The sequence below is a fragment of the Myotis daubentonii genome, chromosome 5 (genome assembly GCF_963259705.1).
Source record: "Myotis daubentonii chromosome 5, mMyoDau2.1, whole genome shotgun sequence".
Taxonomy (NCBI): domain Eukaryota; kingdom Metazoa; phylum Chordata; class Mammalia; order Chiroptera; family Vespertilionidae; genus Myotis; species Myotis daubentonii.
The window spans coordinates 21,352,387-21,366,756 of NC_081844.1; the positions used below are offsets into that span (position 1 = coordinate 21,352,387).

Below are 14,370 nucleotides of genomic sequence, written 5' to 3' on the forward strand. Positions count from 1 at the left end.
GTATGAATAAGGTGGGCATATCTAAGGGGTGTGCACCTGCCTGAACACCCTCCTTCTCAGGACGGGTTAGAGCAGTGGTTCTCAACCTTCCTAATGCCGCGACCCTTTAATGCAGTTCCTCATGCTGTGGTGACCCCCAATTTCATTGTTACAAATTGAACATAATTAAAGCATAGTGATTAATCACAAAAACAATATGTAATTACATATGTGTTTTCCGATGGTCTTAGGTGACCCCTGTGAAAGGGTCGTTTGACCCCCAAAGGGTTCGCGACCCACAGGTTGAGAACCACTAGGTTATAGAATTTGCAAGGCCCAGTACAAATGAAAATGCAGGGCCTATTGTTCAAAAAGCAAGAACTTCAAGACAATGATAGCAGAGCATTAAATCAAATATAGTGTGGAGCTCTTCTGCGTGTGGGCTCCTGGAGTGACTGCACAGGCCACACATCCATCGAGGTGATCCTACCCACCCCACCCCCTGGATTCCAGTCTCCCTTGCCTTTTCACAAACTGTTCCTTCTCCCTAGCCTGCTCTTCCCATGGCCAGCTCCTTCTCATGCTTCAGGTTGCAAATGTCACCTCCTCGGGGAGGCCTCCCTGGATTTTTCCGGTTCAGAGAGCATTCCTTCTGCTCAGCCTCTCTACTTCAGTCTGTCTATGTTTTTCCAAGTCCTCCTCACCAGGTAGAAATGTCTTGCATTTGTGTTCAGGATCTGTTTCCCTCACTAAACTCTGAGCTCTGGGAGGGCAGGAATCGTGTTGGTGTAGTTCCCCCATGGCTTCTCCAGCACCTAGCACGTAGTAGGCACTCAGGAAACATTTTTTTAACTAAAAGAAGGCTCTTATTATAAAGCTTCTGAAACTGATATTATCATTGTGTTGTACAAATATGGAAACCAAGGCTCAGAGAGAGGAAGTGACTTGCCTGAGGTCACATAGCTAGAGAAGGACCAGCTGGTACTGAAAGCCACCCCTGGGCCCGATTCTACTGACTCTCATGTTGACTCATTTATTTCTTACAACGGTATTTGCCCATCTCTTTTTTCAAGAAAACATTTATTAGAAAAGTGCATCAGTGGTTTTCACAGCCCAACACATTCGTATAACCAACACCCAGCTCAAGATATAGACATGTTTGCTGGGCCCAAGTGGCTCAGTGTCATCCTGAGCACTGAAGGGTTGTCGGTTCGATTCCGGTTCAGGGCACATGCCTGGGTTGTGGGTTCGATCCCTGGTCGGGGAACATGAGGAAGGCAGCCGACTGATATTTCTCTCTTGCATCGATGTTTTTCTCTCTCTCTCCCTCCCTCGCTCTTCCTTCCTCTCTCTAAGGATGTCCTTAAGTGAGGATTAAAAATAAGAAATAGACCTATAAAATTTATGTTATGTGACTTTCACCTCAATTTTAAAAGCCATAAAAACGATATCAGTTCCCAAAGCCTCTCATAGCCCCTTTCACTAGCCCCTTCAAAGGACACTGACATCCTGACTTACTGGACATAGTTTTGTCTGCTTTGGAGCTTTATATAAATGGAACAATACAGTGTATAGTTTTCTCTTTTTTTCTCTTTATTTATTTATTTATTTATTTATTGCTTAGCATTGCTTGTAATTCATCTGAGTTCAATCATTCAGTAGTTTGTTCATTCTTATTGCTGCACGGCATTCCACTGTGGGAACAGACCACAATTTGCTCATTCTAGGGCATATGGACACTTGGGTTGTTGTCAGTTTGGGGCTATTACGAATAGTCTATTGGGTGAACTGCTGGGTCAGAGGAGAGCTGTACAGTCAATGTTTGTCGACCAAACAGTTTTCCAACTTGAATGAATTGGTCTACACTCTAACCAGCAGTGGATGACAGACAGTTCCAGGGGCTCGATGTTCTCCCCAGCACTTGGACAACAGGTGCCCATCTTGCAAAGAAGGCCACTGAGGCTCAGAGAGGGGCATATGCTGCCTCCTCTGGTCAGTGAGAGATTTGGGTTCCTGCTCTGGCACCTCCTCTCCTCCTGCATCCTGCCCACACTGTGCCCTCCCAACCTGGCCGTGGGGTGGGGTGGGACAGACAGGGTCACGTGGAGTAGCGTTCAGCAGGAGGAAGCCAGGCAGTGTGCAGACGGCTGTTGTCTCTCGGGCTGATCAGGAAATCAAGGTAAGAGAGGGAGTGCGTGTGGCCCCCAAGGGGATTTTCTGGGGGCAGGGCTGAGAGTGGGGAGGGGGCCGAGATGAAGGCAGCATGCGGGTAGACCCGAGACAGAACTGTCACCCTCTTGTTCCCCAGGAGAATCCCCACCATGGACCCACTAGCAAGAAGCCAGTCCTCCAAAACCCAGCATGCAGCCCAAACTCCTCTAACCTCCTATCGCTGGCACACAGGAGGTGGTGGAGAGAAGGGAGCTGGAGGGTTCCACTGGGGCCGCCTTGCCAGCTGGGGGAGGGCACTGAGCCACCAGGAGCCCATGGTCAGCAGCCAACCTGCCCGTCGCTCGCTGTTCCGTCGTGTCAGCTCTGCGCCACCCAAGGAGTCTCGCCGGAACCACCTCAGATTATCCAAGACCCTCTGGGGGAGGCATAAGAGCCCATCACTGGAGGCAGAGCCGGAGCCAGAAGCCTCAGGTACATGGCTCCCTCATTCAGAGCTGGGGCTGGGCTGGGAGACCGGATGCTTGGGTTTTGTCTGCCTCCAGAGCATCAGCCATACAGACACAGGAAGTTGTGGGGAGTGCAGAAGCCCAACAGGAAGTGGCTGGGGCCCAGCTGCCCTCTTCCCTCTTTCCCCCTTACCCAGGGCCTGGGGGTGTGGGGTGTGGCCAAGGAGCTGTGGGCAAGGGGGTCCAGCTTGGGGAAGACACAGGGAATGAATAGTCTGATGATAGCACTATCCAGATGCCAAATAGCCCTTTGGCCCCAACTGGTCTCTTGTCACATCCACTGGCCCACTCTCATCCTCTCCTGCCTGGAGGTCCATCTCAGCCTCCTCCTGCTCTCCTGCCCTCCAGCTTCCATGTTTTAGTTTCTTCACTTCCTTGGGCCTCAGCTTCCCCATCAATGAAGAGGGAATCATGACCCCTACCTTGAAGGGTATATGATTTCCTTCCTTCATTTATTCATTCATTGAAACAGAGGCCTGTTGAGCATTGACTATGTGCCAGGCCCTGATTTAGGCACTGAGGAAAACAGCGGTGACTACAAGAGATGTCACTGGCTGCCCCATGAGACTCACAGTGTAGTGGGCACGAAAGACAGTAGCGAGTATAAACAAGAAAATGACAGATAGGGCTCAGTGTCGCACAGAGGGATCTAGAAGGGTATCATGGAGGACTGGAGCTCTAGAGCATGAAGCACTAGCCCAGTGTCCAGCATATTTTAAGTGGTCCATTAACAGGGGAGTTATTTCTCCCCCTAGTGGTAAAACAATAGGACAGATGGGTCATCTGGGAGGGTTGGTTCAGCTCTCCTATTCCTGGAAGCTCAGTTAATGCTCACCATTCATAGTCTCATTTGGCAAAAGCATCCCTTCAACCCCCTTCCAGGGTATTAGGTATTGCCCACTCCATCGTATCCAGAGAGAGCTCTCTAACAAGCAGGCCTCATCTCTGAGCCTGTGAGGATGCCCATGGCTCCTCACTCCCCCCGGATAAAACCTCTAACTGGCACCCAAGGTCCTGAACCAATCTCTTCCTGGACCTTCTCTTCTAGCCTCTGAGCCCTCCAATTTCATTTTTTATTTTTTTGCCCTTCCCTTTGTGTCCCTGGGCCTTGCCATCTCTCAGCCTTTGATCAAGCTGTTCCTGCCACCATCCCCGCCATCTCTGTCAAAATCCAACCTGCTGTTCCAGTCCTAGCACAAACTTACTCTCTCTGGAGGCCTTCCCTGGCCTGCTGCACAACCAACCCCCCCTACCCTGGCCTTTTTCTATTCCTTTCTCAAACTTTGAATGTAGTCCACCTTAGGCTAGTTATTGAGTTAAGGAACCAAGGCTGCTGTCCTGTTGTTTAACTTCTTGGACCTTTGTTATTCTTGCTGATACAACCACTGTTTTGGCTCAGTGACTAGAGCAGGGGTGGGCAAACTTTTTGACTCGAGGGCCACAATGGGTTCTTAAACTGGACCGGAGGGCCGGAATAAAAGCATGGATGGAGTGTTTGTGTGAACTAATATAAATTCAAAGTAAACATCATTACATAAAAGGGTACGGTCTTTTTTTTTTTTTTTTTTTAGTTTTATTCATTTCAAACGGGCCGGATCCGGCCCTCGGGCCGTAGTTTGCCCACGGCTGGACTAGAGCGTCGGCCTGCGGACTGAAGGGTCCCGAGTTCGATTCCAGTCAAGGGCATGTACCTTGGTTGCGGGCACATCCCCAGTCGGGGGTGTGCAGGAGGCAGCTGGTCGATGTTTCTCTCTCATGGATGTTTCTAACTCTCTATCCCTCTCCCTTCCTTTCTGTAAAAAGTCAATAAAATATATTTTTTAAAAAAAGAGAGAGAGAGAAGGATGCTTATGTCTGAGGTCCAGCTCAGTCACTCACAAGCTGTGTGAACCTGGGCAAGTCATTCCATCTCTCTAAGCTTTAGTTTCCTTCTTGGTAAAATGGGGCTTATAGTAGCCCTTTTAGTGGCTTTGGGGGATTAAATGAGAGGAGGCGTGCGGAGCAGTGAACTCGGTACAGGTCACATAGTAGGTGGGCTGAGTCTGCCCAACGCCAGTGGAGACAAGGTCCAGAGAGTTTTGCTCAACAACTACCTGACTGGGCTGCCTTGGGGGAGTAAGGGGAAGAGGACGCAATTAGGAGGGAGCCCCGTTGAGCTTTGGTGAATGGAAAGGGGGGGTCTGAGGCTCAGGAAGAAGTCCCAGTACCCCAGCACCTCTTCCTCCACCCAGAGCCCGAGCCCGAGCCGGAGCCCCCAACCCCACAGATCCCTGAGGCGCCCCCACCCGATGTGCCTGTCTGGAATATCGAAGCCTTCACTCTGCTCGATGGGAGGCTGGTGCTGCTTGGGGGTGAGGAAGAGGTGAGAGAGGGCCTGTGGGCAAGAGGAAGGAAGGAGGGGAAGGAATGGGATAATGGGAAGCGTCTGCCTCTCCCTCCACCTGCCTGCCTTCCCTTTCTGACTACCCACTCCCACGGAGGAACAGGGTCCTCGCCAGTCCAGGATGGGGAGCGCCAGCTCTGAGAGCAGCATCCAGGTGGCCATGGGGAACCTCAGGGAGGCAGGTAAGTACGTGTGAGAGGTGAGGAGGGCTGGGGCATTTGGGAGCGTGTCAGGGTGGGTCAGAATCCAAGATGATCCCATCTCCCAACCTTCCATCCCGGAACACCACAGACCGAGTCTCTGGAAGGACTGAGCCGGAGGCTGCTGGCTCCAACCAGGTCCACAACGTCCGGGTGAGGCATCCACTGGGGGATGGGGAGGGGGGGAGAGCAAATACTTCCAGACCCTCAGAGGTGAAAGGGGACTCTTACTGGGTGACTTGGGGCGGATCACTGAACCTCTCTGGGCCTCGGGGTCTCTGTCAAATAGAGCTAATGGGAAGACCTCCCTCTCTGGGCTGTTTGTGAGACATCAATAGAGAATGCAGGAAAGCAAACAATTGGTGCTTTTAAAATGGGAGCTAGCGGTGGCCTTTATTATTCTTGCTAATACAGCCTGAGTTTGTGGTCCTCCAAGAATAGCAGATCCTCCAGGACACCCTGAGGGAGAAGGAGCTGAAGTGGGAGCACAGGGTTCTGCTCAGCTGACACCCCTCTCCCCGTAGGGGTTGCTCAAACGGCTGAAAGAAAAGAAGAAGGCCAGGTCAGAGCTGGGAGCCAGTGCCTCTCGGGATGGGTGAGTCTCTGAGGGGCTGGCGGGGCTGGCATTCAGCATTGTCCCCTCCCCCTCCTCCTGCCTTTCACTCTGACTTTCACCACATGCCCTGTGTGTCCTGCCCTGTGCTGGGCCATACTAGAGCCACGGAAAGATCGCGGCATGGAGCCAATCCCCCATGGAAGAGTGGGAGCGGGGTCTGACACAGTAACTCTAAAACAGGAACTAAATCAAAATCCTGGTCTGAGAGTGTCAGGGGAGGAAACTGAGCTGAAGTCTGAATAATGGGTGGGAATTAACTAGGCCAAGAAGGGCAGGGACAGCATTCCAGACAGAGGGAACAGCATGTGAAAAGGCCAAGAGGTCGGATGAAGACACAAAAATAAGTCCAGTGTGACCTGATTCCAGACAACAAAGGATTAAGTGAAGGGAAACGAAGGCTATGGTGACAAGGGCTATACTATACAAGGTCATTCGGGCCACCATGAGAAGCTGGGTTGATCCTAAAAGTGATGGACTCAAGTCCAATTTAGGTTCAAGTCCATCCTGGCCTCCCTCCACCCTTCAGGCTGTAGGGGGTGATGAGGGGAGAAGATAGAAATGACACTCCTTCCCCCATCACCCCCATCACCCTCTCCAGACCCCCCAGTGCTCTGGGCTCTCGGGAATCGCTGGCCACACTCTCTGAACTGGACCTGGGTGCCCAGCGGAATGTGCGGGTTTGGCCATTGCACCCCAGCCTCCTGGATGAGCCCCACTGCTTCCAGGTAAATGTGGGCAACTCTTCACGTCATCCCGATCCTGGGGCTTCACGCTTGGTCTCCACCGCGACCTGGAATCCGCTTCCTCAACAGGTAACCTGGGTAGGCGGGAGCCGCTGCTTCTCTTGTCGCTCGGCTGCTGAGAGAGACCGCTGGATCGAGGACCTTCGTCGCCACTTCCAGCCCAGCCAGGTCAGCACTGCGGAAGGTCCAGGCCCCACCCCTTCCACGCTTTTGCCCGCCCGCACCTGTGCAACCACTCTCAGCCCCTCCTCATCTCGTACCGGCCCCTTGCACGCGGGCCCGGGCCCTTCTTTTCAATTTGCACCCAAAGTCCCGCCGACGAGGTAGCCGCCAAATCTTCCCACCGCAGCTGCTCTTCCGCGCGCAACATCCCCGGTTCTCTCGGGGGATCTCAGAGCAGCTAAAGGGCTTCCGCATGGTCCCTTGGGGACCCCTGTGGCCCCACTCTCTTCCCCAGGGACCCAGGGATTTCCCTGGGGACATGGGCCCGAGTTTCACCTCTGGTGCCCACCATCGAACACCCACTCCTCCCACCACTCTGGTCCGCAGGACAACGTGGAGCGCGAAGAGACGTGGCTGAGCGTGTGGGTGCACGAAGTGAAGGGACTGCCCCGGACGGCGGCGGCGGCGGCGCCGGGAGTGCGCGTGGAGCTGTGGCTGGACGGCGCGCTGCTGGCGCGCACCGGGGAGCGGGCTGGTCCGGGCCTGCTCTTTTGGGCAGAGCGCTTCCACTTCGAGGCGCTGCCGCCGGCGCACCGTCTGTCGCTGCGGCTGCGCGGAGCGGGCCCGGGGAGCGCCCCGCTGGGCCGCGCGACGCTGGCGCTGGAGGAGCTGGGCGCCCCCCGCGCGCCGGCCGCCGGCCTGGAGCGCTGGTTCCCGCTGCTCGGGGCACCCGCCGGCGCGGCGCTGCGGGCGCGCATCCGGGCACGGCGCCTGCGCGTGCTGCCTTCTGAGCGCTACAAGGAGCTGGCGGAGTTTCTCACTTTCCACTACGCGCGCCTGTGCGGGGCCCTGGAGCCCGAGCTGTCCGCGCAGGCCAAGGAGGAGTTGGCGGCTGCCATGGTGCGCGTGCTGCAGGCCACTGGCCGGGCGCAGGTGCGTCGCAACGACTGGGCGGACCTGGGTGACCAGACCAAGTGGCACCTGCGAGGGGCGGACACCTTGAGGGGCGGGGTCTGAGCTTCAGCTACGAAGGGTGGGGCACCTGGAGGGGCGGGGCTTAAACTTGAGCTGCGCAGGGCGGGGCCTGAGCTGAGCCTCTACGCTGAAAGGCTTATATTTCTGCTGCGGGGTGGAGGTTCCCACCCGTTAGGTGCCCCAGCAGTGAGGGCCAGGCCTGAGCTGTAGCTATGAGGGGCGCGACCTGTGCCCAGATGAGAGGGACTCACCAAGAGCAGGGACTCCCCTGGCTCAGTCTACACCCAAGCAACATGACCCCCTCCCCCCCTCGCTATGCCCAGGCATTGGTGACAGACCTGGGAACTGCGGAGTTGGCACGCAGTGGAGGCCGCGAGGCGCTGCTGTTCCGGGAAAATACATTGGCCACTAAGGCCATCGATGAGTACATGAAGCTGGTGGCACAGGACTACCTCCAAGAGACGCTGGGTGAGCAACATCCCCGACGCTGGGGTTGTGGGTGGGCCTGTAGAAGCCTTCTGGCAGGACCTGGGTAACCTGGATTCTGGTAGTGGGTGATGCCTCGGAGGTGCCGGGATCCTAGAGGGAACTGGGGACTCCCCAAGAGGTTAGGTGCCTCCAAAGTAAATGGAGAAGAGTTGGAGGTTGGGTTGGTGGGTCCTGGTGGTTATGGCCCTGGCCCCCGTCTGGCTGTGCTGGACTGCAGGGCAGGTCCTGCGGCGAATCTGTGCCTCCACTGAGGACTGTGAGGTGGACCCCAGCAAGTGCCCAGCCTCAGAGCTGCCCCAGCACCAAGCCAGACTGCAAAGCAGCTGTGAGGAGGTCTTCGAGAACATCATCCACTCCCATGAGTAAGAACCAGGGTACCAGCCCCTGATCCTGCCCCTGCCTCCCAGCCACTGTGCTAGTTGCCAGATAAAATGCAGGGTGCCCAGCTAAATGTGATGCAATATCTGGGACATAGTTATATTTTAAAATTATTTATTACTTGAAATTCAAGTTTAACTGTTATCCTGTAGTTTTATTTGCTAAATCTGGTAACTCATCCCCAATATTTTGCCACCTAATGCCATGTAACCTGGGATACAATTCCTTGTCCTCTAACCACAGGGGACCCCATACCGTAATTCCATGCCATCTGACCCCAGTTAATATAGGACCTCAATCCTATGCCCTCTGATCTCAGGTGATGTCGTGCCCTCAATCCCATGACCCCTGGCCTTAAGTGACACTGTACCCCAAATCCTATGCAAATGATCACAGGAAACCTGGGATTCCAATTTGTTGATCTCTGACTCTAAGCTAAGCTGTATACCTAATCCCATGTCACGTGGGACATCAATACCATGATTTCTGAACCTAGGTGACCCCGTGAGCCCATTCTATGCATATCATGTACTCTGTCTGGCTAGATCTGGCTACAGAATAACAGTTATGTTATAGCTGTCCCCATGTGAACCAGTACCCCCAACTCCAAGATTACTGACTCCAGCGGTCACCACGATAACACTACCATAAATCCTGACCCCCAAGCATCATTATCCCCAATGTCTCTAAATCTTGGAACTCAGAACATAGGTGACTCCTAATCCCTGACCTTAGGAATTTGATCATCCATGAACTTTATGCCCATACACTCCCCCTTTGACCATTGCCTGTTCTGTCCCAGCTGGTTCCCAGCAGAGCTGGGCACCGTGTTCTCAGGCTGGCGAGAAGCATGCAAGGCACGAGGCTCCGAGGCACTGGGCCCCCGGCTGGTGTGTGCCTCTCTCTTCCTGCGGCTCCTGTGTCCCGCCATCTTGGCACCCAGCCTCTTTGGCCTGGCACCACAGCACCCGGCACCTGCCCCGGCCCGCACCCTCACATTGATTGCCAAGGTCATCCAGAACCTTGCCAACCGAGCCCCGTAGGTGCTGGAAGGCTGGGGGTGGGGGGTATGGTTCGGCCATGGGGGTGGCAGATGCCTGACCTGACCTACCCAGTTGGACCCCGACCCAGGTTTGGTGAGAAGGAAGCCTACATGGGCTTTATGAGTAGCTTCCTGGAGAATCATGGGCCTGCCATGCAACGCTTCCTGGACCAAGTGGCCATGGTGGATGTGAATGCAGCACCCAGTGGTTACCAGGGCAGCAGTGACCTGGCCCTCCAGCTGGCGGTCCTGCATGCCCAGCTCTGTACCATCTTTGCTGAACTTGACCAGGTGTGTCCTGAGCCTAGAGACCAGAACATGGGGTAGGGAAGCAAGAGGGCTGGGAGCTTCTGGCCCCGAGAGCTTCTCAGCATCCTCCCTACATGCCCCACCAGGCAACCCGTGACAGCCTGGAGCCCCTGCCCACCATCCTGCAAGCCATTGAGGAGGGCCGCCCTGTACCTGTGTCTGTGCCCATGCGTCTCCCACCACCCCCAGCCCAGGTCTATTCCAGGTAACCTGCCTGCTTGCTGTCTGGTCCAGTTCTGACGGGTGGGAGCAGGGGCAGGGCCAAAGGCAAGCACAGGTTCAGATTGGAATCAGTGGGGAAGGCAGGGTTATGTGAAGGCAGGATTATGTCAGGGATCAGAGATGGGGTCACATTGGGGTCAGTGTCCGAAAGTGTTGGATGGAGGTCAGAGGCTGAAGACGGCTTCCTCCAAGGGGTCAGGGAGAGGGCAACAGTGTAGTCAGAGGGCAGGCACAGGATCAGACTGAAGTCCAAGGTGGGAATTGGTCACTGCAGAGGTCAGGGAGAGGTCACATGTGGCATCCGAGAGAGAGAGTGACACCATGTTCAGCGATGGTCACATTTCAGTGAGAGGCTGGTGATGGGGTTAAATCAGGGGTCAGAATGTGGTCAGATGTTAAGGTATATCATCAAAGGTCAGGTTCAGGTTCATATTGTAAGCAGAGGTCAGGGTCAGATGGGTCAAAGGTATGGGCAGAGTCATGTTTGGGGTCAGAGGTCAGGGACCATGGTCTTTCAGGAGGCAGGCAGGGACAGTTTAAAGTCGGAGGTTGTGGGTAAGAGGGGATCAGTTAGGAAGGAAGAGGATACCCTGGTGAGCAGAGGTGGAGCCCAAGGTCAGATTGGAAATGATGCTACAGAGAAAGATCACACGGTGTCAGAGTCCAGGGCAGAGTCGGAGGTCAGAATGTGACCTCATCAGTGACTGGGTCACATCAAAGTAAAAAGATCATGGGTCTGGTCATTTCCAGTGAAAACTAGGGGCGGGATCAGCTCAGGGGCCAGTCAAGGGTCTGAGCTCCTCCATTCCACCCCCAGCTTTTCCGCAGGGGAGAAGCCCGGCTTCCTGCCCCCTCGGGACCTCCCCAAGCACACCCCTCTCATCTCCAAGAGCCAGTCCCTGCGCAGCGTTCATGGCTCAGGAACTTGGGCCCGGCAGCGGCCAGATGAGGAGCGGCGGCCCCCACGGCTGCCCCGGCCGGTGCAGCGCACGCAGAGCGTACCGGCTGGCCGCCCGGCTCGCCACTGCCCTTCTGCAGGACCTCGGCCGCGACCCAAAGGCTCCCTACGCACCGGCCCCAAGCCCCGCGGCCGGCCCTGGACCGGGGCCTCGGCCTCGCTGCCTCGGAAGCCGTCAGTACCCTGGCAGCGCCAGCTGGACCAGCCGCGAGACACAGACCAGGCGCTGAGCACGCACCGACCCGTGGGCAAGGTGAGGTCCAGCCTAGGTCCACGCCTGGACGGGAGAGACGAGACTGGAGGCCAGGCTGGTCTGGGTTCAGTTATGAGCGCCTTACGTTGTGTTACCCCGGGCCTAGTCCAACCCTCTCTGCGCTTCGATTTCCTCCTCTGTACAAGCCAGCGATGTTCCCCAGGAGGCAGGGCAGCGAGGAGGCAGAGCAGAAGGTCAGGGTCTTCCGGGAGAAGAAGGGGTGGAACGGCGGGTCAGGATACAGCGGCTCCCTCCCCTACAGCTGGCAGAGCTGCAGTGCGAGGTGGCCACCCTGCGCGAGGAACAGAAGATGCTGTCCGGCCTCGTGGAGTCGCTGGGCACCCACATCCGGTCCCTGACCGAGCAGCAGCAGCAGCTTCGCGGCCAGCTGCAAGACCTGGACTCCAGGCTCGGGAGAAGGTGAGCCCTGCCTTTCCATCAGCTCCGTCCTACGTGGACTCGTTAGATGTAATCAGATCTACCAGAACCCACTGTCATTCAGGTCCTGCCTCTCAATCAGTCCCACTCAAATTCTCCCGGCACGGTCACGCCCCCTAGGCCAGCCCCGCCCCAGCACACCTAAGACCCACCTCTTGGTCAGTTCTGCCCGCCCCTAGGTGAGCCCGCCTCCCAAGTCGCTGGCTGGTCGTCTCATCAGGCCCCAACCCTCAATCAGGCCCTCTCAACCAGGTTGGGCCAGGCTCTCTCAGTCTGGGCACGCCCCTATCCCGGTCACCACAGGACCCACGACGGGCCTAGCCCCGCCTCCAAAGGTTTCTTTGGTCCTTCGTCCTAGGCGTTCTGATGGCCTCTTCAAGTTTACCTAGGCCCCGCCCTCTGGTCTGGGCAGACCCCGCCTCCAACTCTAAGCCCCGCCCAGGATCCCTAACTCTCCAATCAGGGGCTGGAGAGGAGTTCCCCAACTTCTGAGCTCCCCCCACTTACCCCCGAATTCCACAGGACCTCGCATTTGGATCCAGAGCGCGACCCCCCAAGCAGTGAGGCCCACAAGCTGAAAACTCTGGTGAGAACCCCTGTCTGAACCCTGGGGCAGGTCTGGGCGGCGAGGAAGCAAGGGTTGGGGTACAACTCTCCCCTGGCTCTGAGCCCACTGCCGCTGCCCTCCAGGAACGCCGCCTGGCTGAAATGGAGAGCTCTCTAGCCCAGCTGAGGGATGCCGTCCAGAGCCTGCAGCATCTTCCTAGGACGTCGGGGTCCAGGAGCCAGCCCCTGCCACTCAAAGAACTCTGCGTTAACGGAGACACCACCTGAGCGGCCCACTCCACCCCACGTGGTCTGGAAGCAAAAGGATACCTGTTTTAGGGGCCCTGCCTCAGCCCTACATGGCCTACAGTGTGGAGTGGAGCTGTAGATGGCAACCAGCCTGGCACTGTGAGGTTGCCCAGTAAAATCTTGATTTCCGTAAAATTGATGGTTTCTTTGTCCCTAAGTGTTGCCAATCAGAAAGCACCCTCCCCAATTCAGCTCTCCCCAATCCTCCCCTAATTGGAGGGCTCACAAAGGGGGAGACGTAAAGAGCTTCTCACCAGTTGTGTGACTTCAGACCTTCACTCTCTCAGAGCCTCATTGTCCTCATCTGTAAATCGTATCTAAAGGTCCTTACACAGTTTTTTTAAAAAAAACAAAACCTGTAGTTTAAAGTATTCAAAAAAAGGTATTTATCATTTGTTAGGCCCAACACCTACTTCTCAATGAAGCCCAGATACCACCTCCACCAACCCCCAAGCCCGGGATGAGAGCATCTTCTAGGGCCCCTAATCCCATACTAGCTCCCTCATGGCAGGGAGAGCATGGGTCTGGGAAGCAGATGAAGGAATGGGCGGGTAGATGTGGAGATAGTTGAGGTCTGAGTGTTGGTTGGATAACTGAGCGAACATTTGAATTATGGGTAAGGGGTAGGATGGATGAGAGGCAAATGAATAAGTTAGCATTTGCTAGATGTTTGTGCACTAGTAGGTGAGTAGTTAAGTAGTTGGTTGGCTGAGATGGGTATGTCTGCCTAGAAAAGGCCAGTATCGTACTAGGAAATAAATATTTGAATTTGAGTATGTACCACATTGTATGAACATTTGTTCAAGTGTCCTGAGACTCTTGAGCTGGGCAGTGGGGAAACAGTAATGAATTAGACACATAGGACTCCTGTCCTCAGGGAATTTACACTCTAGTGGAGGAGACAGACAAGTAAACATGCAACTGATGGATGGATGGGTATTTGGGTAGCTGGGTAGAAGGTTCTGTGTAGGGAAGAGTGGGGTTGTGTGGGTAAGTAGGTATTTACTTGGGTGGTAGATGGATGGACAGGTAGATGAGACATGGATGGGTGAGTGAGTGGATGTTCAGATGGGTGGATGGGTGGGTGGATTTGGGAGAGTGGCTAGCTGGCTAATGGGATCACATTAGTTATATGATAGATGGATGAGTAGATGGGAGGTGGATGGGTGGTTTGGTTTGAGTGGGTATTTGGATGGATGGATGGATGGATGTTGGAGAGATGGTTAGTTGACGGGGTGGGTAGATGCGTTTGGTCAGTTGGGTGTGTGGATGAATGGGTGGGGAAATGAACGGGTTGTCAGACATGTGGATGGGTGGCTAGGAGAAGGCAACAGGCCTGTTTTTGCGTGTATGATGGGTCGACCTGGAGGCTGCACTTCTGGGGGTTGAGTGGAGAAGGGAACCTAGGGCAGGTCTGGGGCATGGCGGTTTTGAGGTCCAGGGTGGGTGATGAGGGAGCAGGGCGTGAGCTTGCCGTTGGAAGGCAGCTGACTGGGGACGGACGGCTAAGGATGGGCTGGGGGGAACCCTCAGTGATGCAGGAGTGACCCGCAGGGAACTCCTCTGCCCCCCGCCCACGCTCCGGGTGCTATCAGCGAGCAGAGCCTTGGAAGAACCAGTGGGTGATGCAGAGCCCCGGGGGCAGGAGGGCAGTGTTGTCATGGTAACGGAGCCTCGCCCGGACCCCCGG

The 14,370-nt window shown here is 55.4% G+C and overlaps 1 protein-coding gene across 2 annotated transcripts; it reads left to right on the forward strand.

Moving 5' to 3' along the window:
- Positions 1–1,567: 1,567 nt before the first annotated feature.
- On the forward strand, positions 1,568–13,453 carry RASAL3 (RAS protein activator like 3). Of its 2 annotated transcripts, XM_059696448.1 has the most exons (18): positions 1,580–2,158; positions 2,288–2,622; positions 4,889–5,019; positions 5,144–5,222; positions 5,332–5,393; positions 5,765–5,835; positions 6,455–6,581; positions 6,669–6,767; positions 7,149–7,694; positions 8,060–8,204; positions 8,443–8,587; positions 9,406–9,642; positions 9,735–9,936; positions 10,041–10,159; positions 10,994–11,387; positions 11,650–11,807; positions 12,348–12,411; positions 12,516–13,453. In XM_059696448.1, exons 2-18 carry the CDS (start codon positions 2,301–2,303, stop codon positions 12,657–12,659), a joined length of 3,045 nt encoding a protein of 1,014 aa, XP_059552431.1. In that variant the 5' UTR covers positions 1,580–2,158; positions 2,288–2,300; the 3' UTR covers positions 12,660–13,453. The 2 variants fall into 2 exon arrangements, with proteins under 2 accessions (XP_059552429.1, XP_059552431.1); XM_059696446.1 differs by having other exon boundaries at positions 1,568–2,158; positions 6,455–6,767.
- The last annotated feature ends 917 nt before the right edge of the window (positions 13,454–14,370 follow it).